The following is a 19,553-nucleotide window of genomic DNA, read 5'->3' as shown; positions in this document are numbered from 1 at the left end:
TCTGGGGTGTGTTCGTTTATGATGAATAGGGACAGATTGAGTGGGCGGCATACGTCACACAAAACAAAGAACAATGTCCGTGCGGGCTGATAGCGTTTGTCTCGCCACAAAACAAGCGTACCCTCCATCACACCGAAATAGATGCAGAAATCTGTGATGGTTGGGTTGACATGAGGCGCGTCACAGTCCCTTTCTCACACTTTAAAATCTAGCAGGGGTGGTTTCTTGACTTTCTTAAAGTGTTTGTATTTATTTTTTTTGTATTTTAAACGGGATAAATAATAATAATAATATTAATAAGCAACGTATTACTCTTTTTGAAGGGCTTAAACTGTGTTTTATTTACTGGAATAAGAACGAGGCGGATACATTCCCAACAGTGAACGCATACAGAAACCGCAGGTTTTGGCTTGCATACATGAAAAAAGCGCAGTGGTTGTTTTTTATAGCTCAAAGCAGAAAAATAAATGTGATTTGCAGCATGTCGCAGCTCTCCGGCTGCTTTTAAGGTGCGCTGCAGCCGCTGTTGCTGCAGGGGGAGCATCGGACCACAGCGCGCTGTGCTGCGATGTACGTCCGCCTTTTGGCTTGCCTCTGTTCCCCTTTTTCTCTCCTTCTAATCCCATTAGCAAGGCGGCTGAGGAGGAACATATTCACCAAGGAGCTCCTCGCGGGAGGGAGGTGACACAGCTCGGCTTAGAAGGAGGTGAGCCGCCTGCTCATGTGATTTTTCTATAATAAGCCTATGATTTAAAAAAAAAGAAGAAGAAGGGGGGGCGTTCTTAGCAGGGCATTTTTTTGTCGGGATTTCCAGCTCTGGGTGAACACTGTGCAGTTTCTTTGCTCATCAAGACATGAAGAAAGGAAGAAGGTGTTTTTTTTTCCACTGCAGGAAACCTGGAATAAATGTCTTAATGAGGAGATAATTGTTTTTATTCAAAACTAGAGGCGTGCCTTCGACTGGCAATCAAGCTTTTAAATGGATGCTTCCCCCTTTTCACTGTAAGGTAGGCTAATGGGCCTGTGTGTGCATTCGGGCTGTCCAGTCCGCTGGTTTTCCGATAGCTGGATGGATGATTGCATATCTAACACATTTTTAATCGAGGATGCAGGCCAGTGCGGAGGATGTAGAATGGGCATTGTGATTTTTGAATGGCTCCAAATGAGACCGATGCTGTCACTTTGGGAGGGACCATATTGGCTGTTTTTGTGGTTAAGTGGCTTTGAATGATGACTTTTCTCTCCGACTGTCTAATAAGACTTCTCTGCCTGTTTCCTAAATATTAGAAATGACCTCTAAGGCTATAAGGGGGGTTAAAAAAAACAAAAACAAAACATGATCAGTTGTTCCTTTGGTTTCTCTCTGCCAATTTAAAATAACATGCTTGCATTGTTCTTACACCCATCAGCTGTAGTTTGTGTGCTGGAGATACATCAAACATAACAAGCTGTTTGAAAAAGAGGAAGGATGATGAGTGAAGAATGTTAGATTGTTGTAAGTAAATGCTTTCAGATTAGTCTTGCCATCATGATAAGCCTGTTTCCAACAACCATTAGATGTTTCTGAGCTCCCTAAACAGGAGCTCCTTTTTTACTTAAACCCCACCCCCCATTTTTTTAGTGTATTAAGACACTTGTGAAAAGTAAACCAAGTGGGGAAAAGTGCCAAAAAGAATTATTTTTGTATGAACATTTAATTTTGAGCAGTCCAGAATTGGCTAAAAACCTGATTGGTCCTTTCTACCCCATTTTCTAAATTTGCATCTTGACACTAAAAGCTAAGTTTGTCTTCTCCAAACCCTGTAGGATTTTACTGGGAGGCAGCAGATCATGCAAGCAGCTAATTAAGCTTTGAGAGGACATGCAATTGTTTTTTTTTTTAATTTATATATATATATTGGACTTTGATGCAATTGTTCTGAGTCTGTGTATCTCATGAACAAGTGAGTAGATTTTAATGAACTGGATGTACATCTACAACTGATTAACTTTTAGAGCCGGTCCAGTTTGAGACGGTCGCCGCTGCTAATCGACCTCCTCAGCCAGCCACTAAAATGGCTACGACTCAGTCTGTTTTACAGATGTTGGGCTAAATTTGGTGCGGTGGTCGCTGAGAGTCATCCTCGACCGAGACGTCAAGCTCTAACAAATCATGTGAGAATATCTCATGACCTTGCTCCTCATGTGATTTACAAAGTTTTATAAGAACGGCTCCAGCTCCCCTCCTTCTCATAATAAGAGGATCTTTGCTTAATGGTGCGAGAGGCAGGGGGTGATATGCATTCCTTCAAGGAACGCTAAGCACTGCTTATCTTACTGGACTGAGTTCTGCTTTTGAATCTGTTCTGCCCTCATAATCCCATTCGAATGATTTTTGTCTCCTCGTTTCCAGATGGAGCAGGAAGCCTACACACCTCTGTGACTGTCCACTCTGTTTCTGGAGATGCAGGCGCCAAAAGGAGTCGCTGCCCTTTCGCTGACCAGATAAAGCCAGTGAGGTGTACTTCCTGGACATGGGTGAGGCTTCCCGTTTGAGAAAGGTTGATTGGTTAGACATTTTGCAACAAAATGTGCAACCTGTAGTGTTTGGTGGAGATCCAGCAAGACAGTCTGTTCAAAACCGACCCAACCACACACAGATGGATATGTTCTCTTCGTTTCAGATGGCTTTACTTGGTGAAATGCTTTTCCTGTTTACCTTTTCCAGTAATGCGAGGTCTGTCTTTTAGACGTAGATGTGCGGTAGCCACAGAAACCTCTGAATCTTAGCTAAAAGCTAATAATAAAAAAAAAAAACATTTCTTTGACCACAGAGCACAATTAAAACCACAAAAAATTCAATCAGACAGTCAGCAAATTCCCTCCACAGTGAGTGTACAACCAGTGTGTCTACTGAAAGCAGGGATCTCACAGATCTCCCAGGAGAAAAAATAAATCCTCGTTTTTTTCTGCGTTTCAGACTCATTTTCTGTAAAACAACAGCATCTGCTGTGATGCTTTCACTTCTGATAAAATCTCACGGATGTTAGCATTATTTTGATACCAAGATCATTTGAACAGAGAGAAATACTCAGTACTTTTTAGGCGTGTCATTTTCAAGCAGGGACTTCAGAAATGCCTCTGTGGCTTCTCATGGAAACATAATTAAATCCATCAGTTTATTTTGTGCATTCCTACTTTTTGTGCTTTCCAAACAGGAGAGCCTCCTCAGTCTTTCTTTTCCTGTAAGCCTGGTTGTGTCTCTTTAACGTGAGCAATTCAAGCCCGCGAACATCCACAAGCACATAAACAAGTCTGTTAAGGGTTAATGTTGTTTGTCACATCTGAAGGAGAAAGAACTTTTTGTGCATCTGCTAGCTGGATATGAGAGAAGAGAAGCTGCGCTGGAAAAGGAAAGTAGGAGGAAACAAATACCAAATGCAAATTTTTCTGTCTTGTTAACTCTTAAAATGCCAGCTCGAGTCACTCTGAGCGAGGGAGCAACAGCGTGCAGACTCTGCGGGCGAATAGTTCAAGTGCTTTTATGTCATTCCTGCTATTTTTAGAATACAGTGAGACAAAACTGCATTTCTTCCAGCCGGAGCGAGTGTGACGAGAACAGAACAAAGACTGAACAACACAGTGCGAAGATGGGGCTGAAGCCAAAAAAGAGCAACCACTGTCGGCGTTAAAAATACAGACTGATCATAAACTAAAAATAACTACAGCTATGAACGAGGAAGAAAATGCAAAAAAAACACCACAAAAAGAAAGTTTAACACGTTAAAATAATCACCTACAGCAAGAACAGCAAGTAAAAAATGTGGATTTATTGCTATAATAAATGTTTGTATTCTGAAGCTCGAGTTTATTACTAAATATCTACCCTTAAAGCATCTAAAATCTCTGAAATTATGATGAATTCAACCTAAAGTCTTCCCTACACCGTGTCCTTTCACAGAGTGCAGCTTCTCAGTTTAAAGTTGGTTGTTTTTCTCATTCTGTTCCGAATCAGATTATATTTTTCACTCAGAACTGACATGAAGCTTTAATAGTTTCATGCGTTCTTCCTCTCCAGTTTTAAATGGATTTTCCTTATGTTCTGATCTGCAGAGGAAACGTAAAAACACAGACAATGAAACATTTCTACTCAACGATCAGATTAGCTCAGCTCTGTCAAAATCTAAGTGTTTTATTTATTTGTTTTTGTTGCTTCTTGTGCTTTTTGTTTTCTGGTGATCCTTGTGTTTAAGTGTTGTTCTTTGTGTTTCTTTTTAATATGTAATCCTGTATGGTTTTGCTCCCTGTGCCATCTGTGTTTGTGGCACCACTGTTTACTCTTCCTCAGTAGTTTTCCAGCCAGCCAGCCACGCCCACTTCACCTGTTCCCCATCACCTGTTGCTCCAGCTGAAGTCGATCTCCTGCTCCCCCTCAGCTTTTATACTCAGTCGCTTCCATCTCGTACTGGCTGGTTCATTGTTGGTCTCACGTCGCATTCAGGTCTTGCTCCTCGTGTCTCCTTACAATCCTCAGTTTGTTGTTTTGCTGCTACGCCAGGCTTTTATTTTGTCTTTGACAGCTAAACCAATTGTTCATTTTATGGGCCGAGTCTGGCTTCCTTTCCGTACAACCTGATAAGCTCACACTAAAGCCTCACGTTAGCTTCGTGTCTGACTTACATTTAAAATCTTTCATAAAAGTGAGTCTGGATACTCACCTTGTCACTTACACTCAGTTCATGATGTGACATTGGTTGGTGTGTAGTCAAACATTTACATACCCTCATCATGGACAGCTTTTAAAGAATTGTTTGAAATATTCTTTTTTTCAGGGTGGAATGACTATACAACTTCAATGATTTTTAAAAACGAGTGCACAAGTTAAAATCCTTTGATTTTTTTTTTCTAATCCACACAGGGTAAAAAAACAGAGACAAACTTAAATAAATGCAATCAGCTCACAAATGCTTTGTTAAATGCACCTTATCTTAGACTTTTTGTTGCCACAAAGAAGCTTCTGGTATAATTCCAGCTGAAGATTTGGTCTCTCTTCTTCCAGAATTGGGGGAGTTTGTTTAAATTGGTTGGTTTCCTGGCCCAACCTTGGATTTTTGGAATCTGTGTTATTTGTTATCTTTTGATTGTTTTTGTGTTTAGTTTCTCCCTGTGCTTCATGCCACTGCTCCTCAGTCAGTCCTCCCACTCCCATCCTCAGCTGTTCAGTGTTTTATTCAGTCCAGCTGTCTCCCATATTCTCATTAGCCCCAGCTCATATATTCAGCCCCTGCATACTTATCTGCGTTCAATCATTGTTACTACTTGGCACTGTCTTGGTTCCCCTCTGTGAACTCTCTGCGTTTGAAGGTTTTTGCTGCCACAACAGAATTTTGGGGGGTTTTTAAAACATTTTTTGGAGTTTACTCAAGCACCGTGTGTCAGTCTGAATTCCTGGGTCACAACACTCCACAACTTTGACAGTTTAAAGCACATTCCAGAACAGGGTTGAGGTCAGGACTTTATAAAAGCTGTTCTAAAAACTTAATGTTCCTGATTTATCCAATCAGAAACCATTGTCCTGTTGGAGCAGCCGTGTCCAAATTTCAACTATCTAGCTGTTGATTTGAGGTGAAGTTGAAGACCTCCTTTTCCATCCACTTTGTGCAATGCACCAGTACCGCAGCATGAGTCTACCACCACCATGCTTAACAGCTGGTACAGTGTGTTTTAGGTTTGAAAGCCTCACCCTGACTCCTCCAAACATCTGCCTTATCATTGTGGCCACAGAGCTCAGACTTTGTCTCATCTGACCATGTGTCCCTGTGTTCAGTTTGAAGGTGTCACTTTTAGTCCAGGACCTTCTTTCTTGGTCGGCACCCTCTCAGTCAATGTTGATGTAAATCTGTTTACTATAATGCTGGTGTTCCAGCAGTTTCCCGTTCATGGCAGGCTTGGGATCTGGTGGTTCCTGGGTTGGTTCTGAGCATCCTAACCAGTTTTCATCTAAGGGTGACAGATGATTATTGCTCAATACAGTGGATGCTGTCAAAGAAATCCTTTTTTATGCTGCCAAGAGCTACTAGCGGCTACAGTTGTTCTCACTGATAAGAACTTAGTAAGTCTTGGTCTTCTCAAGTTAAAAGGCACACTAGAACGGTCAGCATCTTTTATTAATGAATGTATGTATTTATCTGAGCTTGTGTGGATTAAAAAAACATCAACAATAAATTCAAACTTGTGCACTAAATTGTTGTTTATAAAAATCACTAAAGTTGCATATTTTATAATCTTCCCATGCTAGGAAAAAAAATCTTCAAATGAATCTTTAAAAGTTCAAAACATCAAAAGAGACATGACAACGCCACCTGTTTTGCCATAACGGAAAGGCCGTATCATTTAGGGGTTTGCCTGACCCAACACTGAGCTGTGAACAGATAAGAACTGTTCAAGACACGTCTCTTACGCCTAACGAGGACATCTCAGAGATGTATCTTATCAGCGAGTCTTATTTTTCTACAACAGTGAACTTCTAACTATCGCAGCCAGAAAGTCACCCAGCAAACCTACTGCATGCGTGTCTGGCAGGTTTTAGGGTGCGGTCCCTGAGGAAGACGGTGCTGCTCGCTGTCCTGGTGTCTGTGGTGCTCGTGTTGGCTCTCCTCCACTCATGGCCCACTCGGGCTTACACCACAGTGGACGTGTGGCAGCGACCCTGGTCACCAGGTGAGAGACATCTGGAAGAAAGGCTCCCAGAACCTGACCACCAGTTAAGCAGCATCCCCTTTCATATCAAGGACAGTGTGGCGAGGTAACGTCTGTCTTTATCAAATCAGAAACGACTTCTACTCAAAATCCCTTTTTCAGAGAAGTTGTGAACCACAATCTTATGTTGTGTCTCATGATCAGCTTGCTGGCACGTAATGGATGCGTATGTGAGGGCGAGAGTGGAGGCGTGAACCTGCCCTTTGCCCAACTCTTGTTCCCGCGGGTGTCGGCTCACCCGCTGCACACTGCCTTCGATGCCTCAGAGCTGGAGGAAATGAAGACGAGACGGGCCAAAGAGTACAAAAGTTTTCAGAGCAGGTAACCTGAACAATAAAATTAGATATGACACAATGTTTTATTTTTATTTTCTTTTTTTGCATTTAGGACAGATTCAAGACCTTTTATATGTAAAGTAAGCAGCTGTTGGCTCATCAGTCTTTGCAAAATAAAAAAAAAACTCACTTCAAAAGGTCTGAGCTATCCTTTAAAGTGCTTTATCCTCCTGATTTAAATTGTGGTTTTCAGTTTATATTTTCAAAAACAAAACCTACTGAGCAGATTCTCAGCATGATTTCCCAGTATTCGTTTTGTCTGTTTGTGGGTGTAGAATATTCCGATGCCAACTTTTCTCCTCAGATTGAAGACTCCTGCAGATGCTCTCATCATCGCAGAGGCCAACAGTCCCCTGCAGTATCCAACACAGGGGCTGGAGGTACGGCCTCTGAAAACAATCATCGTCCCAGGTACGACTTCAGCTGGGCTGAGACATTTAGAACTGACTCGAAATGAATTCATGACCGAATCATGAGCGGCTCTGGAGTTAAAACTGTCTTTAAACCTCTGAACATCCAGAATTTTGATCACACCGTTGTGTAACGTAGAAACAGCTTTATGCTCTGATCATTTTTATCTAGTTTAATGGAATACATTCAGTTTGGAACAATTAAAGTTGTTTCTGCTGCTTTCAGGCTTGGCCTTACATGATGTTCCCAGAGAGCATTACTCAGTGAGTGTGCATTATTTTTCTCTACATGTTTTATGTATTTGCAGTCCTGTCACACATCAGCCTTTCTGTCCGTCCCACTGCTGCAGATAAACATCACAGCCGCACTGGGAACGCTGAATGTAGCAGCAGAAGTGGAGGGGGTGAAAATTAAAGGCGACGGCGAGATGCATATGACCGTTTCGAGCAGCTTGCTGCTGAACCTGAACCGACAGCTGCAGTTTGTCACCTACACCAACACGCTGTTTCATCCGAGCACCGCCGACACAGGTAAAACCTCATCAGCCCCGGGTGTCTTATTTGTCATGATGGAAACCTGTATGTCAATATGTTTTCTTGTGTAAATGAGGGGAGAACATGTGCAGCAATAGTCAGGAGGTATTAAAAGAAAAACAAGCATTTGTACCAAAAACCAGAACTAAATTGACGGTTTTCCTGAAAAGATGTCATGAACTGAACACTTTCGTGACCCATCTCTAAAAAAACAGCAAGATAAACACTTGCTGTTTCTCAGAGCTAAAGTCTTGGCACAGCCTTATTATTGGAAGTCAGACCATAATACAATTCTCAGTGTGGAGGAAATTGCAAAATGTCTACATCCAAGTCTCTTATTTGCTTCTCAGTTTTGCTTGAGAATCTAAAAAAAAACCAGCTGCAAGCACTTTTTTTTAATTCCTGTGAGACGCTTTTAAATTTGTTTGTGTAAGAGGAAGTCCCCGTGTTTAGCCTGAGGTGAAAGCAAAGTTCTGAAAGCGTGACTCAGAAATGAGTGTGTGATAATAAAGTGCTGCATGAGAGTTGTTCAGAGACGAGGTTCATAAAATGCACTAAGTGTATCAAAACAGTGGCGATTTCCAAAAACGGGGTTGGAGAGGAATGTTCCTGTATGACGACAAGCCAAAGCTCACTGCCAAATCCTACAAGAGTTTCCACCAGAGAAAAAAAGGAAGTTCAGCATGAAGAATCAGTCTTTCATGACCTCTGATCTACCATCATCTTTCACCAACTGTTCTCTGAAAAGTTCATTCGCAGCTGAGTGAATCTGGGTTGTTTTGGGACACATGTATACATTTGTGGACATCTAATCAGTTATTCACAGATTGTTTACAGGCATTCCTAAGACTTGTGAAAAAAAAAAAAACACGATTCATTGCTGAAATGAGTTATGTTATTTGATTATGAAACCTGGTTGAAACATGAAAACGCACAGATGGGTTCAGTTCAGTTTATTCCCATCCCAAATTGGGCAATTAGTGTGACAGAAAGTATATACAAAACAAGAGTCACAAAAACTAAAAACATAAAACATTAAAATACACAAAAAACATAAAACATCAGTGCCTAATAAAAAGTCCAGCAGTGTATTAAATCATCAACCAACAGTTACTATTAACATCAGTAGCAAAAACAATCATGCAACAATCAGCACATGAGAGAAAAAATCAATACAGATTCAATGTATGATCTATAAAAAAAGATCGTCAAAGATTTGTCAAACATGAAGCTGAGCAAGTTTCCTTAGACAGAACAATCTTTGCTGGCCCTTCTTTTGCACATACTCTGAATAACAGGTAAATTTTAATTTATGGTCTAAAATAGTTCCCAGATACTTATAAGTCTCTACTATCTCCACATTCTGGCCTTTAATTACCGTATGATTTGTTTGATGGAACCTCTATCTAAAATCAATGCACATGTCCTTAGTTTCCTGTATGTTTCACTGAATAAAAGCTCCATCACACAACTCCACAAATTCATCAACCACAGGACCATGAGCATTTTTGGTTGGGTTTGGACTGAGCCAGCCAGCACAGAGTCTCGGATCAAATGAACAAGGCTTCGCATATCGTGTGGTCATTTTGTATCTTCAAATCTGTAATTTTTGACAAGATTAGCCGTTTCTTCCAGTCCAGTGTACAGACAGTGTGCAGAGTTTCCAGTAAAATATGTATTAGCTGTATATAAATTTTTTCATGGTGCATTTTTTAGCTGAAATCTTACAATGTCTTATTTTAACTTCAAACGTTTAACTTCACGTTGATTGAAAAGATCATTTAGTAGTTTGGCAGTTTTTTTTTCTTTTCATGGTACACCACCTGCTGTCATATTAGTTTTTCAGATATTTGCAGAGTGGTTCTCTCTTTGGGCTGCAGCCAATCGTCATTCAGTCTATTAATACATCCTCTTTGTTCTGCTTTGTTCTGCTTTTTGCATACATAATACAAGAACACCAGCTTCATTATTAATTATATTATAAATAAACAGGCCACTGTTTGAAACTGACAAAGCACATTTATTGTTGTGAATTTTAGTGCAGTTTGAGACAGAAGGCCATCAAGCTGCCTTCAGCATCAAAATCCATCACGGAGTGACTCCAAAACTCTACAACACTGGATCTAAAGGAGGTAAAGTCTACCCTTGTGTCGTCTGTAAACCAAAGTTAAGCAAAAGAACCAAAACGTTTGTTGTTAAAGTTGAAAAGCCATCTGTCCTCTGTAGAGTACAACGTCAGCGCTCTGGTGACTGTAGCTACAAAGACCTTCCTGCGGTACGAAAAGCTCCAGAATCTAATCGACAGCATCAGGAGATACTATCCCACCGTCACCATAGTGATCGCCGACGACAGCGAAAATCCCAAAACAATCTCCGGGCCTTACATCGAGCACTACATCATGCCCTTTGGAAAGGTAAGGGAGTGAACGCCTGTCTGCTTTCCCTGCCGGCGCTCTCTGAACTTCTAAACCTCTGCGTCTGCTGTCGTAGGGCTGGTTTGCTGGGAGAAACTTGGCCGTTTCTCAGGTCACAACGAAATATGTGCTTTGGGTGGATGATGACTTCATCTTCACGGCCAACACCAAGTTGGAGAAGCTCGTGGATGTCTTAGAAAAGACCACCCTGGATCTGGTGATTAAAGTGTTATTTGGAATAAGTCTTGAGTGTGTTATAGCAGGAATGTGAGTGTATTTGTGTGTGTGTGTGTGTGCTTAGGTTGGTGGTGCAGTGCGGGAAGCCACAGGTTACACCGCTACCTACCGTCAGACCATCTCCATTGAGTCCGGAGAGGAGGACGGTGACTGTTTGCACATGAGGAGAGGATTTCATCATGTCATCGAGGGCTTCCCCAACTGCGTAGTGACGGACGGGGTCATAAATTTCTTCCTGGCGCGTACCGACAAAGTCCAGCAGGTTGGCTTCGACCCCCGCCTTGCCAGGGTCGCTCACCTGGGTGAGTCCAGAGAAAAACTGAGATCTGCTTTCATACCGCAGGGACTAAAAACGAAGGTTCACTCCAAACTTTTTATAACAGAGAGACATTTACTAAACTACACACATGTGGAAAAGGTGCAGCTGCATGCTGGTTAAAGTGATAGTTCAGATGTTATCCAGTCCTCCCTTTAACTTTTCATTTCCACAGAAGTTGGCTTGATGTGGAAAATGTAAATATACTATTTAGAAGACCATAATTTACTAGTCCTGCCCAATTACAGCAACTGTATTAGATTAACTCTTCATTTAACTGCATTTTGTTAATGAACTCTGAGGACACCAGCTGCAAATATAAGAGACTGTTTTTTATAATAGGGTTTTAGTTCCTTAGAAAATTGGGCCCTTCCTTTGTCATAATTTTGATTTCATATTGCTTTAAATGTCTTTAACAGGTGACAGAAGGGGACTTCAGGCAGATCAGCGTGTTTTTAGTACTTTCTGGTCGTTGTTTGTTGTCCTTCTGTTGTCCTGCCGTCTTCTGTAATTTTCCCGTCGGTTTCTGCTTCGCCTGCTCCCTGTTTCACTCAGTTCCAGCTGTCTCCCATCTTCTCATTGGCTCATATACTCTTTTTTTTGTCTTTTTAGAGTTTTTCATCGACGGTCTCGGGTCGCTCCACGTGGGCTCCTGCGACGATGTCATCGTCAACCACGCGACGAAGATCAGACTCCCCTGGGTCAGCCAGTCGGAGAGCGACAAGACTTACGCCAAGTTCCGTTATCCGCCCGCCTCGTCGGACGCCACGCGCACAAAGAACGGGCTCCTGTTCTTCAAGAACCGGTTTCAGTGTTTGACTCATAATTAAACTCCACCTCTTCCTTTTTTTTTTTTTTTTTCTAGCCCCTGAAGGTTCCTCGGTTCTTCCTGAGTTGCCAAAGAAGTTTTCCTCCTCTCTGCGCTGTCAGGTCAGATTCCTGACAAACAGCCTGGTTTGTGTTTCCTTGAAAGGCCTTGGAAAGTTTGGCGTAGTTTCCGTGTTTTGAACTGTCTCGCGGCGCTCCCGCTCTGTCTCCGTGCAGCCCTCTCATTGTTGAGTCACTTCCACTGTAAGCGAAGGGATCACAATTTGGCGAAACTGTTCAGACACAAAACGAAAACCCGAAAGCTGTCTTGCCAGTTTGTGTCCCTTATCTCTCATCTTGTTGTTCTGAGGGAAATGGGGTTTCCCTGGTTGTGGCGGGCGACAGCATGAGAACGAGGTCTGCCTACGTTCTCCATAAAGAGACAATCTCTGAAAGCTTCAACGCCGTCCTTCCCTGTTCCAGATGAAGAATATTTAAAGTGACTGAGTGGTTCTGTGGACGGCTTCATTATTTGTCCTGGTTTTTCTACCTTCTTACCCAGAATCCTTTTTGATTTCACCCATCGGAAGCCTTTTTTCATTTTTCTTGTCTGCTGCTGTCTGTCATCCTCCAGTTTCTTCATGAAGTGTCTCAAACAGAGGAGATTTTGTTTCTTTGCACGCTGGTGAATGAGAGGAAACTGCTTCCTTACATGCTGCCTAAAAAGGAACGATGGATGAACCAAAGTGCATGTTTTTTTTTTCAAGCATAGAAAGGGAAAGGAAAATGTGCATATTTGATGATAAATACAATGGTTCTGATGTTGTGTGTGTCAAAGTGTGATGGGACGACGCTCTTCTTTTACAACATGGCCTTTAGATGGCACCCCTGAGTCACTGTACTGAATCCCAGAAAATATTTTAACTCTCGTTTGTTAAAAGCAAAGAGGTGCAAAAATGTTTTAATTAATTTATTTTATTTTTGAGGAGAATATTTTTAAACTATTTTTTTGTCTCATAAGTTGTCTCTATTTTATTTTTTTCCCCTTGATTGAACAGTAAAGTCAATCAAACTTTATGTTTTCAGTTTGTGCATCGTTGGGTTTTTGAAAGTTTGTCTCATGTTAGAATTTGCAATGAATTTTTATAACAAAGCCATGGACTTAAATTTGTTGTGTTGGCACACAAATACGTTACGTTTACCTCCAAAACCACTGCGATCAGTAGTTGAATCACTGCATCATGAACCTTTTTTTTATTTATTTAAAATGTGTGTAAAAAAAAAAAAAAAGAAATTAAAACCTGTTTTGTTATGTTTTGGAGGGGGTTCTGAGGTGAAAGTATAAAGATGCACGTTACCTCTTTGTTTCTTGTTTCTGTTTCTGTCCACCTCCCTGAAAGTGTGAGAAAATTTAGAAGCTCCTAATTTGTATTTGTAGAATGAAACTTTATTTAATATTATGTTTTAAAATCTCTTATGGTAGTTCACAATATGGTCTTAGTTAGAGTTGTAGAAAATTTAAAATTAATCTTTTATACATTTTCTTTACCTGCTTTTTCCTGTTTAGGGTTGTGGTGCTAATTTCTGGATAGGTTGCTGGTCCGTCAACTGAAGTTTTATAAACACATATTTGGGACACGAAGCTTAAACAAAAATAAGATTGTTTAAGAAGAGTAAATTGCAGAATATTTACAAAGTGAGAAGAGTTTTCAGCAGATCCGTTGTTGACGTCTGACGCCTTGTTGGAACAGATGTTAATTACTGAGACGGAGTGAAAATGAACTCCAGGCCTGTGGGACTGGATGTGTCAGCAGACAAACGGGCCTTTTGGGTCGTAAGAAAGTTGTTTGTCTGGAGCGTTGGGGTGCTACAGGGTCTTTTTTTAAAGGTGTGGAACAAAAGGCAGGAGTGAGAATTGGAGTCGAGCGTGACGACGCCTCAGTGTGATGTTTTGTTTGTTTACAGCAGACTGTGAAAACTTGTTAAAGTTATATTAAGTTCTTATTGCTTTGTGTCATCCGGTATCATTGTCCCACCTGTTAATCTTACAGTTTGACAACATCATTTCACAGCATCTTTTTAATTCAAGTTGTCTAAATTTAGTTGTTCATCACATAAAATCTTTAATGTTGCTGACGTCAAGATTAAAAAATTCATAACAAAGTGTTTTTTCCTCCAGTAGAGGGCGACACACAAGTTAACTACTATGAAACTCTTCTACTGTGAAAAGGCCTTGTGTCTCTTTTTTATATATAAATATATTGCTTCCAAGAATCCAGACTTCCTTATAATCAATATTTGGACAATTTGTGGTCTATCAATATTTATTCAGGTTTTCATTTTTATAAGTTTGCTTGTGAAGCCAATTAACTCAGACCTACATATGAATCATTCAGACATAAAAAAGGCTCCTGAAGTCAATGAATGAACCAGAGTTGTGGTGACACATAGACAACTTCCTTTCAAAATGGATCTTCAGACACTTTGTTACCAGCAGCCTGTCACAAAGATACAGTTTATTCCTGTTTTTGAAGTTGAATCTATAGAAAAAGAAACACAGTTTGAGACATTAAATAGCCTTTTAGCTCAAATAAGGTGATTCCTCACAGAGCTATAAGCTGAGAACCTGACATACAGCCGATGATCAGCTGAAGGATGACACATCTGCAGGTCCTGTGTTAGATCTTTATCGGATGTTCTCCTGTTTCCTAAAGAAATGACTGTCAAATACTTTTCATTGTTGTAAACGGGCAAAGTTCATATATTAGTCACACGACAACTCATGAGGTGTGGGCTTATTTATAAATATATTACAGTGGGAACATGTGCACAAGAGCTAGAACATGTGTTTGGAATTATCTGTAACATTTTTTGAAATTATTAGTCAAACAAACAATGAAACGCAGGATGATTGTTTCATGATCTATTTATGACTGGAAACACAGAGTTCATGTTTCAATATACAGGAACAACAAAAAAAACAAATATCTGAATATTTCTTTCTCACTTTGTGTATCAGGATTCAACATCTGCAACCTACTGTTATGATCCTACTCAAAATTATTTACATTCAGCGTGATGATGACAGATGAGCACCTCAGCTTTCTTTGTTTCCCTTTTCCTCTTTCTGCCTGATTATTACATGTACTTTGTGTGAGCTTGTAAATGTGCTTTGTCCTGATAACACTCACAATGGCAGGGTTGAAATCGTCCACCAAACGGAAAGCATTTCTCTCTCTCTCTCTCTCTCTCTGCTAATCTGAGGGGAATAGACACATGGATCTGATCCCAGAATGAAGCTGTAGGTCACAATCACTCAGCGATCTCGAGCACACAGAGTTAAAACTGCTTCAGGGGGATTTTATACGTTGGTGCTTTTTGGGGAATGAAGTGAAACGTGTCCCTGGAGACAATGTTTAGCCATTACAAAAATATCTTACTTATTTTCAATGGAAAAAAAAAGTCGAGAAAACCAAACTTAAACAACATGAAGTGACGTAAACAAGTCTGCAATGATGTCAAACTTTTTTTTTTTTTACATATTTTCATCTCATCTCAGCCAACATCAGGATCTTTGAATCTTCTATAAGCACATAAAGTATTTGTGCGCATCCTGAATTAAACACACTCAGACCATGAAGGTTAAATCCAGTTTCATCTGCAGCAAAGTTCGACTTAACACTGACATGTTGCACATGTTGCATACTTCTGCACCGACAGCCTCCGGCAGGGTAAAATGAGTTCAAGAGGCCAGAGCTGCTCGCTCTACTTCAGCTGATCCAAGCTGTTTGGTCGATGAGATGGACACGGCGCTCCATCGCCGAACGAGATCGACTGGAAGCTGGCAGTCACACTCTGAGAAGAAACATTAAATGAATTCATTTTTATTTTACTTGGCACAAACTCACCTAGTTTTTAAAGACTGGTTAAATATCTGACATTCAAACCGAAAAGGCTCAGTTATATTTATCCGTTCAGCTGAAGTTTCATGTTAAATCTGCTTATAAAGGACTCATACTGATGAGTGCACTGGAGGAAAATGTTGACTCTGTGACAATCTATTTTCCCCTTTGACATTTCAGCATGTCGTCTGGGAAAGCTGGGACTCATAGCATCCAACCTTCTATTTCTACTGCCTAATTAAAAATGCTTTTTGTCACTTTTTAAATAAGCGTGCTCTAATCTGACATACAAATCTAAGACAAAACCGACAAAAACATGAATTATCAACTTAGGGACAAACTTTATCTACTTCAACAAGTTTAATGAAGCAATCCTTTTGTTTCTGACTAACATGTGGTCAGAAAAACAGGCGGTTTGCTAGGATCATGTTTAACTGATGGTCAGGGTTTTTGTGCTAAGATATAACTAATGCAATAACTAGTCCTTAAGCAATAGCTCGGGCCTTTTGAAGAGTGGTTCTTTGAAAAGGTTGAGAACAATTAATATCTTACCTGCTGCAGATAGCTCTTTCAACAACCTCAGACTGAAGATGCAGAGTTTAATTCTGATCAAATTAACAAGCTAGCAGCAAGTCTGGATGCAGACACTTCCATCTCAAAACTTTAATCTCCAACATTTCAGAGTGGTTTGTGAAAACGTTGTTTTTTGAAACCGTTATGCCAACATCAGTTTCACATTAGATGTTTATTCTGGCAGAAAAATTATGGTAATCCTACAAGAAGTGACCCAGATTGCACCAGAAGTGATACAGCTAGCTGCTGTTGCTACTATTTGTGCTTCCAAAACAACAACAACAAAAAATAACTGAATTCTATGTAATTAAGCATGTAATGTAAAACTAAAACTAATGGTGGTATAAAGGTTTATAAAACAGTGTTTGCATCAACCGCTATGTCTTTTTTTTTTTTTTTTTTAAGATTGAAGTTGTTTTAAGATGCCAGTAATTTCCTTTGGTCTTGGCTTTACTTGGACTAGCCATTAACTCATCAGTCTGGTCAGAATTAAACTCTATTTCTCCAAACTGAGGTCATTTGTTTGTACAACAGGTAAAATATTAATTGGTTATAACTTTTCCACAGAACCCCACTTTAAATAGTTTGAACCAAATTTATCCGAACGAGTACAGACTTATTACACCATCTTGTGAGAGTTGTCTTGTTGTTGTGCCAACCTTTTCAAGCACATTGGAACAATATTCTGTCCTCTCATCCATCTAACATGGCTGCTCCAGAAACACAAAGCGGGAGCCAAGAGAACAAGAACCACTCCGTGGAGTTGGTCCATATCGGCTCAGCTAATATGTGCACTTCAATCAAACTATTTTCTTCTCTAGGTGGAAGTCTTAGTCAATAAGATAGAAGAGCAGGTCAGTAGGTTTTCCACAAACTGAATGACTAGCAGTGATTTGTAAATCTGCAGGGAAACTATAACAGGATATCTGACAAAGGCAGCCAGAGAGTGATTTCCTGACAACATTGGTGGCTGCGACAACAAACAAAAGAGACTACAGCCGTGACACAGCCCTGACAACTTGATCTGGATCGTTTAAAAATCAGTGAAGGCATTAAAGCTATGCAGCTGCAAAATGTAAAAGTTTAATTTAACAAGAGATATTCACAAATATTCACATTCAGAATGCCTGCTTTAATTAAATCTGGTGCTTTCTTCTTTCTTCACAGAATAAGAGAGCTAAAAAACAAAACTAAAATCTATCAGTGGGGAAAGCACCACAAGGTGCCTAACAGAGAACCGATCTACCGTCTGGCGATGGTTGGTGCGAGGTGACAGGGCGTTGAATGTGCCACAGTCGTGTTTCACCTCTGCGCTTAGGCTGAGCTGATGGTGTGAGGAAAACGGGGTGTGAGCTGCTGGAAGCGTCTCAGCACACATGCTGGACGCCTTAAAACAGAAAGAGGAAAGTAAAGATAAGAGACAGGGAGATTCATGTTCGTATATAAATCTGATCGTGGGTGTTGATGTGCATGTCGGACCTTCAGTGATTGGTTGAGTCGGGGGGAGTGCAGAGAGGGCAGAGAGCTGTTGTAAGACAGGAGGCAGGATTGGTGACGCCGCTCCACGGAGGCTGACGAGGGAGACGACAGACCCGGTGACGACACAGCTGGAGACTTCGCGCTCCTTCCCAGGCTGTTTGACATGCTTTCTCTTCGTTGGTACTCTATCGGGGACTGGAGAGCTGCAGTGCACAGGAAGATGTGTTACATCAGTCCTAAAGCTATAATCTTAGTTGGAGCAAAGCTGAGCGCTAGTACCATTCAGGAAGTTCCTCTGAGTCTCTAAGATCTGGACCACATCATCGAACCATGCTTGTTGGATCTCTGGAGACGATGCGTGCATGATGAAATGCGTTATGCTGCCGTCGGTCGCCCGGGAGGTCAGGACCAGACAGCATGGATCCTCTTCAGAAGGGCTCTCCACGCCCAAGCAACTGACCTGCACACACAAAGTGTTTATGCCGAACATCAATGAGATAAAAAAAATCATCAAGAAAGATATTTATTAAGACATGTTTTTCCTCTTTTACCTTAATGCTGTTTTTAAAGGTATAGCCTGGCAAAGGGACGCCTTTTTTCTTCTCAATTGGCTCGCTGAAGATGACGAGCTGCTCAAACAGGAAGACTCGCCTCTCCCTGGCTCTGGACAAAAGGCCCCCTTCCTGCTCGCTCACGGAGAAAGTATCCTGCTGGAGCAGCTTCCCCTGAGCTGTGATTTTCCCCTAAAACACGCAGCCCACAGACACCGTCAGGTTATCACATCTTACATGTGGTGACCACTTAAACGATGCATCAGAATATTCCATAAAATGTGATCAAATGCAGTAAAATACAATATGATAAGTTCACAAAGTTCATCGTAGGGTTAGGCTATATTTCTACTTTAGTCTGGCTTTATATGCAAACTGAAAACACTAAAAGGAAACACAGTTTAAATAAAAAAACATAAAGAAATAAGACTTCTCTCGATTTGTCAAGATATTAAACGATACGGTTAGATACAATATAATTCAGTGTGATACATTAATATATGATATGGGAAGAAACATTAGATAATATGATACGATGAGGTAAAATACAGTGTGATACATAACAGTTTGATGCCATATGCTAAGATACAATACATCGTCATGATATACTACGCAATTGCCATAAAACAAAAAAATCTTGGATATGTGTAAGAACGAAAGAACAAATACCTCAAAACCTTGCAGCCGTCCCACGTTCATCATATCATTACAGCGTTTTGGCACGAAACACATCACCTCCACCGCTTTCTGATGGATGAAATTGGAAAACAGAAAACTACAATTTGGCACACACTTGAAATGTGAAAAATATTTCAGATTTTTTTTTTCCTTTTCATGATGAAACATACCTGCAGCTCTTTGACTTCCCTCCCAGCTTTGCTGTAATATTTAAGGAAGTCCTGAGGGAGTCGAAAACAGAAACACACTTACTGGAGTTTTCTATTCGGTTTGAATTAAAATTACTCTTTTAATTAAAAAAACAAAGGAAGAACTTCTTTTGTATCTAAGACAAAAAAAACAAATAACACTCCCCACAACCACTTTCGGTCCCCCCAAAATAAAAACGTAAAGAATGTTAAATAATGAATGAATGTGAATAAATACTTTTAGCAGTAGCTGATACTTCATGATCCTCTGAACGGGTTTGATCAGGAGATCATTGAGCTGCAGCCTGTGACCCAGCTGCTGCCTGAGGTCCTGTCAAAAGGAAGAACTTGTTAAGTCAAACAAACCAACCCTAAATGAGAAATATATATA

The 19,553-nt window shown here is 40.6% G+C and overlaps 2 protein-coding genes across 4 annotated transcripts in view; one reads left to right on the top strand and one right to left on the bottom strand.

Moving 5' to 3' along the window:
- Positions 1–249: 249 nt before the first annotated feature.
- Positions 250–13,154, top strand: b4galnt1b (beta-1,4-N-acetyl-galactosaminyl transferase 1b). Of its 2 annotated transcripts, none has more exons than XM_017415641.3 (12): positions 250–706; positions 2,393–2,517; positions 6,562–6,784; positions 6,883–7,059; positions 7,378–7,484; positions 7,710–7,747; positions 7,834–8,014; positions 10,057–10,149; positions 10,244–10,431; positions 10,508–10,648; positions 10,733–10,970; positions 11,597–13,154. In XM_017415641.3, exons 2-12 carry the CDS (start codon positions 2,514–2,516, stop codon positions 11,812–11,814), a joined length of 1,608 nt encoding a protein of 535 aa, XP_017271130.1. In that variant the 5' UTR covers positions 250–706; positions 2,393–2,513; the 3' UTR covers positions 11,815–13,154. The 2 variants fall into 2 exon arrangements, with proteins under 2 accessions (XP_017271130.1, XP_017271131.1); XM_017415642.3 differs by lacking the exon at positions 250–706 and adding an exon at positions 754–1,007.
- A 1,551-nt stretch (positions 13,155–14,705) lies between these two features.
- Positions 14,706–19,553, bottom strand: part of arhgef25b (Rho guanine nucleotide exchange factor (GEF) 25b) — a 25,603-nt gene continuing 20,755 nt past the window's right edge. For both annotated transcript variants that reach the window (XM_017415660.3, XM_017415661.3), the window contains 8 exons: positions 19,401–19,493; positions 19,145–19,195; positions 18,966–19,043; positions 18,297–18,488; positions 18,025–18,205; positions 17,746–17,948; positions 17,513–17,653; positions 14,706–15,646 (listed from right to left, as the gene is read on the bottom strand). In XM_017415660.3, the coding sequence (XP_017271149.1) occupies positions 15,557–15,646; positions 17,513–17,653; positions 17,746–17,948; positions 18,025–18,205; positions 18,297–18,488; positions 18,966–19,043; positions 19,145–19,195; positions 19,401–19,493 (1,029 nt within the window). In that variant the 3' untranslated portion in view covers positions 14,706–15,556. The remainder of the gene's footprint in view (positions 15,647–17,512; positions 17,654–17,745; positions 17,949–18,024; positions 18,206–18,296; positions 18,489–18,965; positions 19,044–19,144; positions 19,196–19,400; positions 19,494–19,553) is intronic.

This window comes from Kryptolebias marmoratus, linkage group LG4 (genome assembly GCF_001649575.2).
Source record: "Kryptolebias marmoratus isolate JLee-2015 linkage group LG4, ASM164957v2, whole genome shotgun sequence".
Lineage (NCBI taxonomy): Eukaryota > Metazoa > Chordata > Actinopteri > Cyprinodontiformes > Rivulidae > Kryptolebias > Kryptolebias marmoratus.
Note: the sequence above shows the minus strand (reverse complement) of the source record. Positions and strands in the feature narration are given on the sequence as shown.

Coding starts and splice junctions, on each gene's coding strand:
- b4galnt1b (XM_017415641.3), top strand. Junction 7,748..7,833: donor TTCCCAGAGAGCATTACTCA/GTGAGTGTGCAT, acceptor CCACTGCTGCAG/ATAAACATCACAGCCGCACT. Junction 8,015..10,056: donor TCCGAGCACCGCCGACACAG/GTAAAACCTCAT, acceptor TGTGAATTTTAG/TGCAGTTTGAGACAGAAGGC.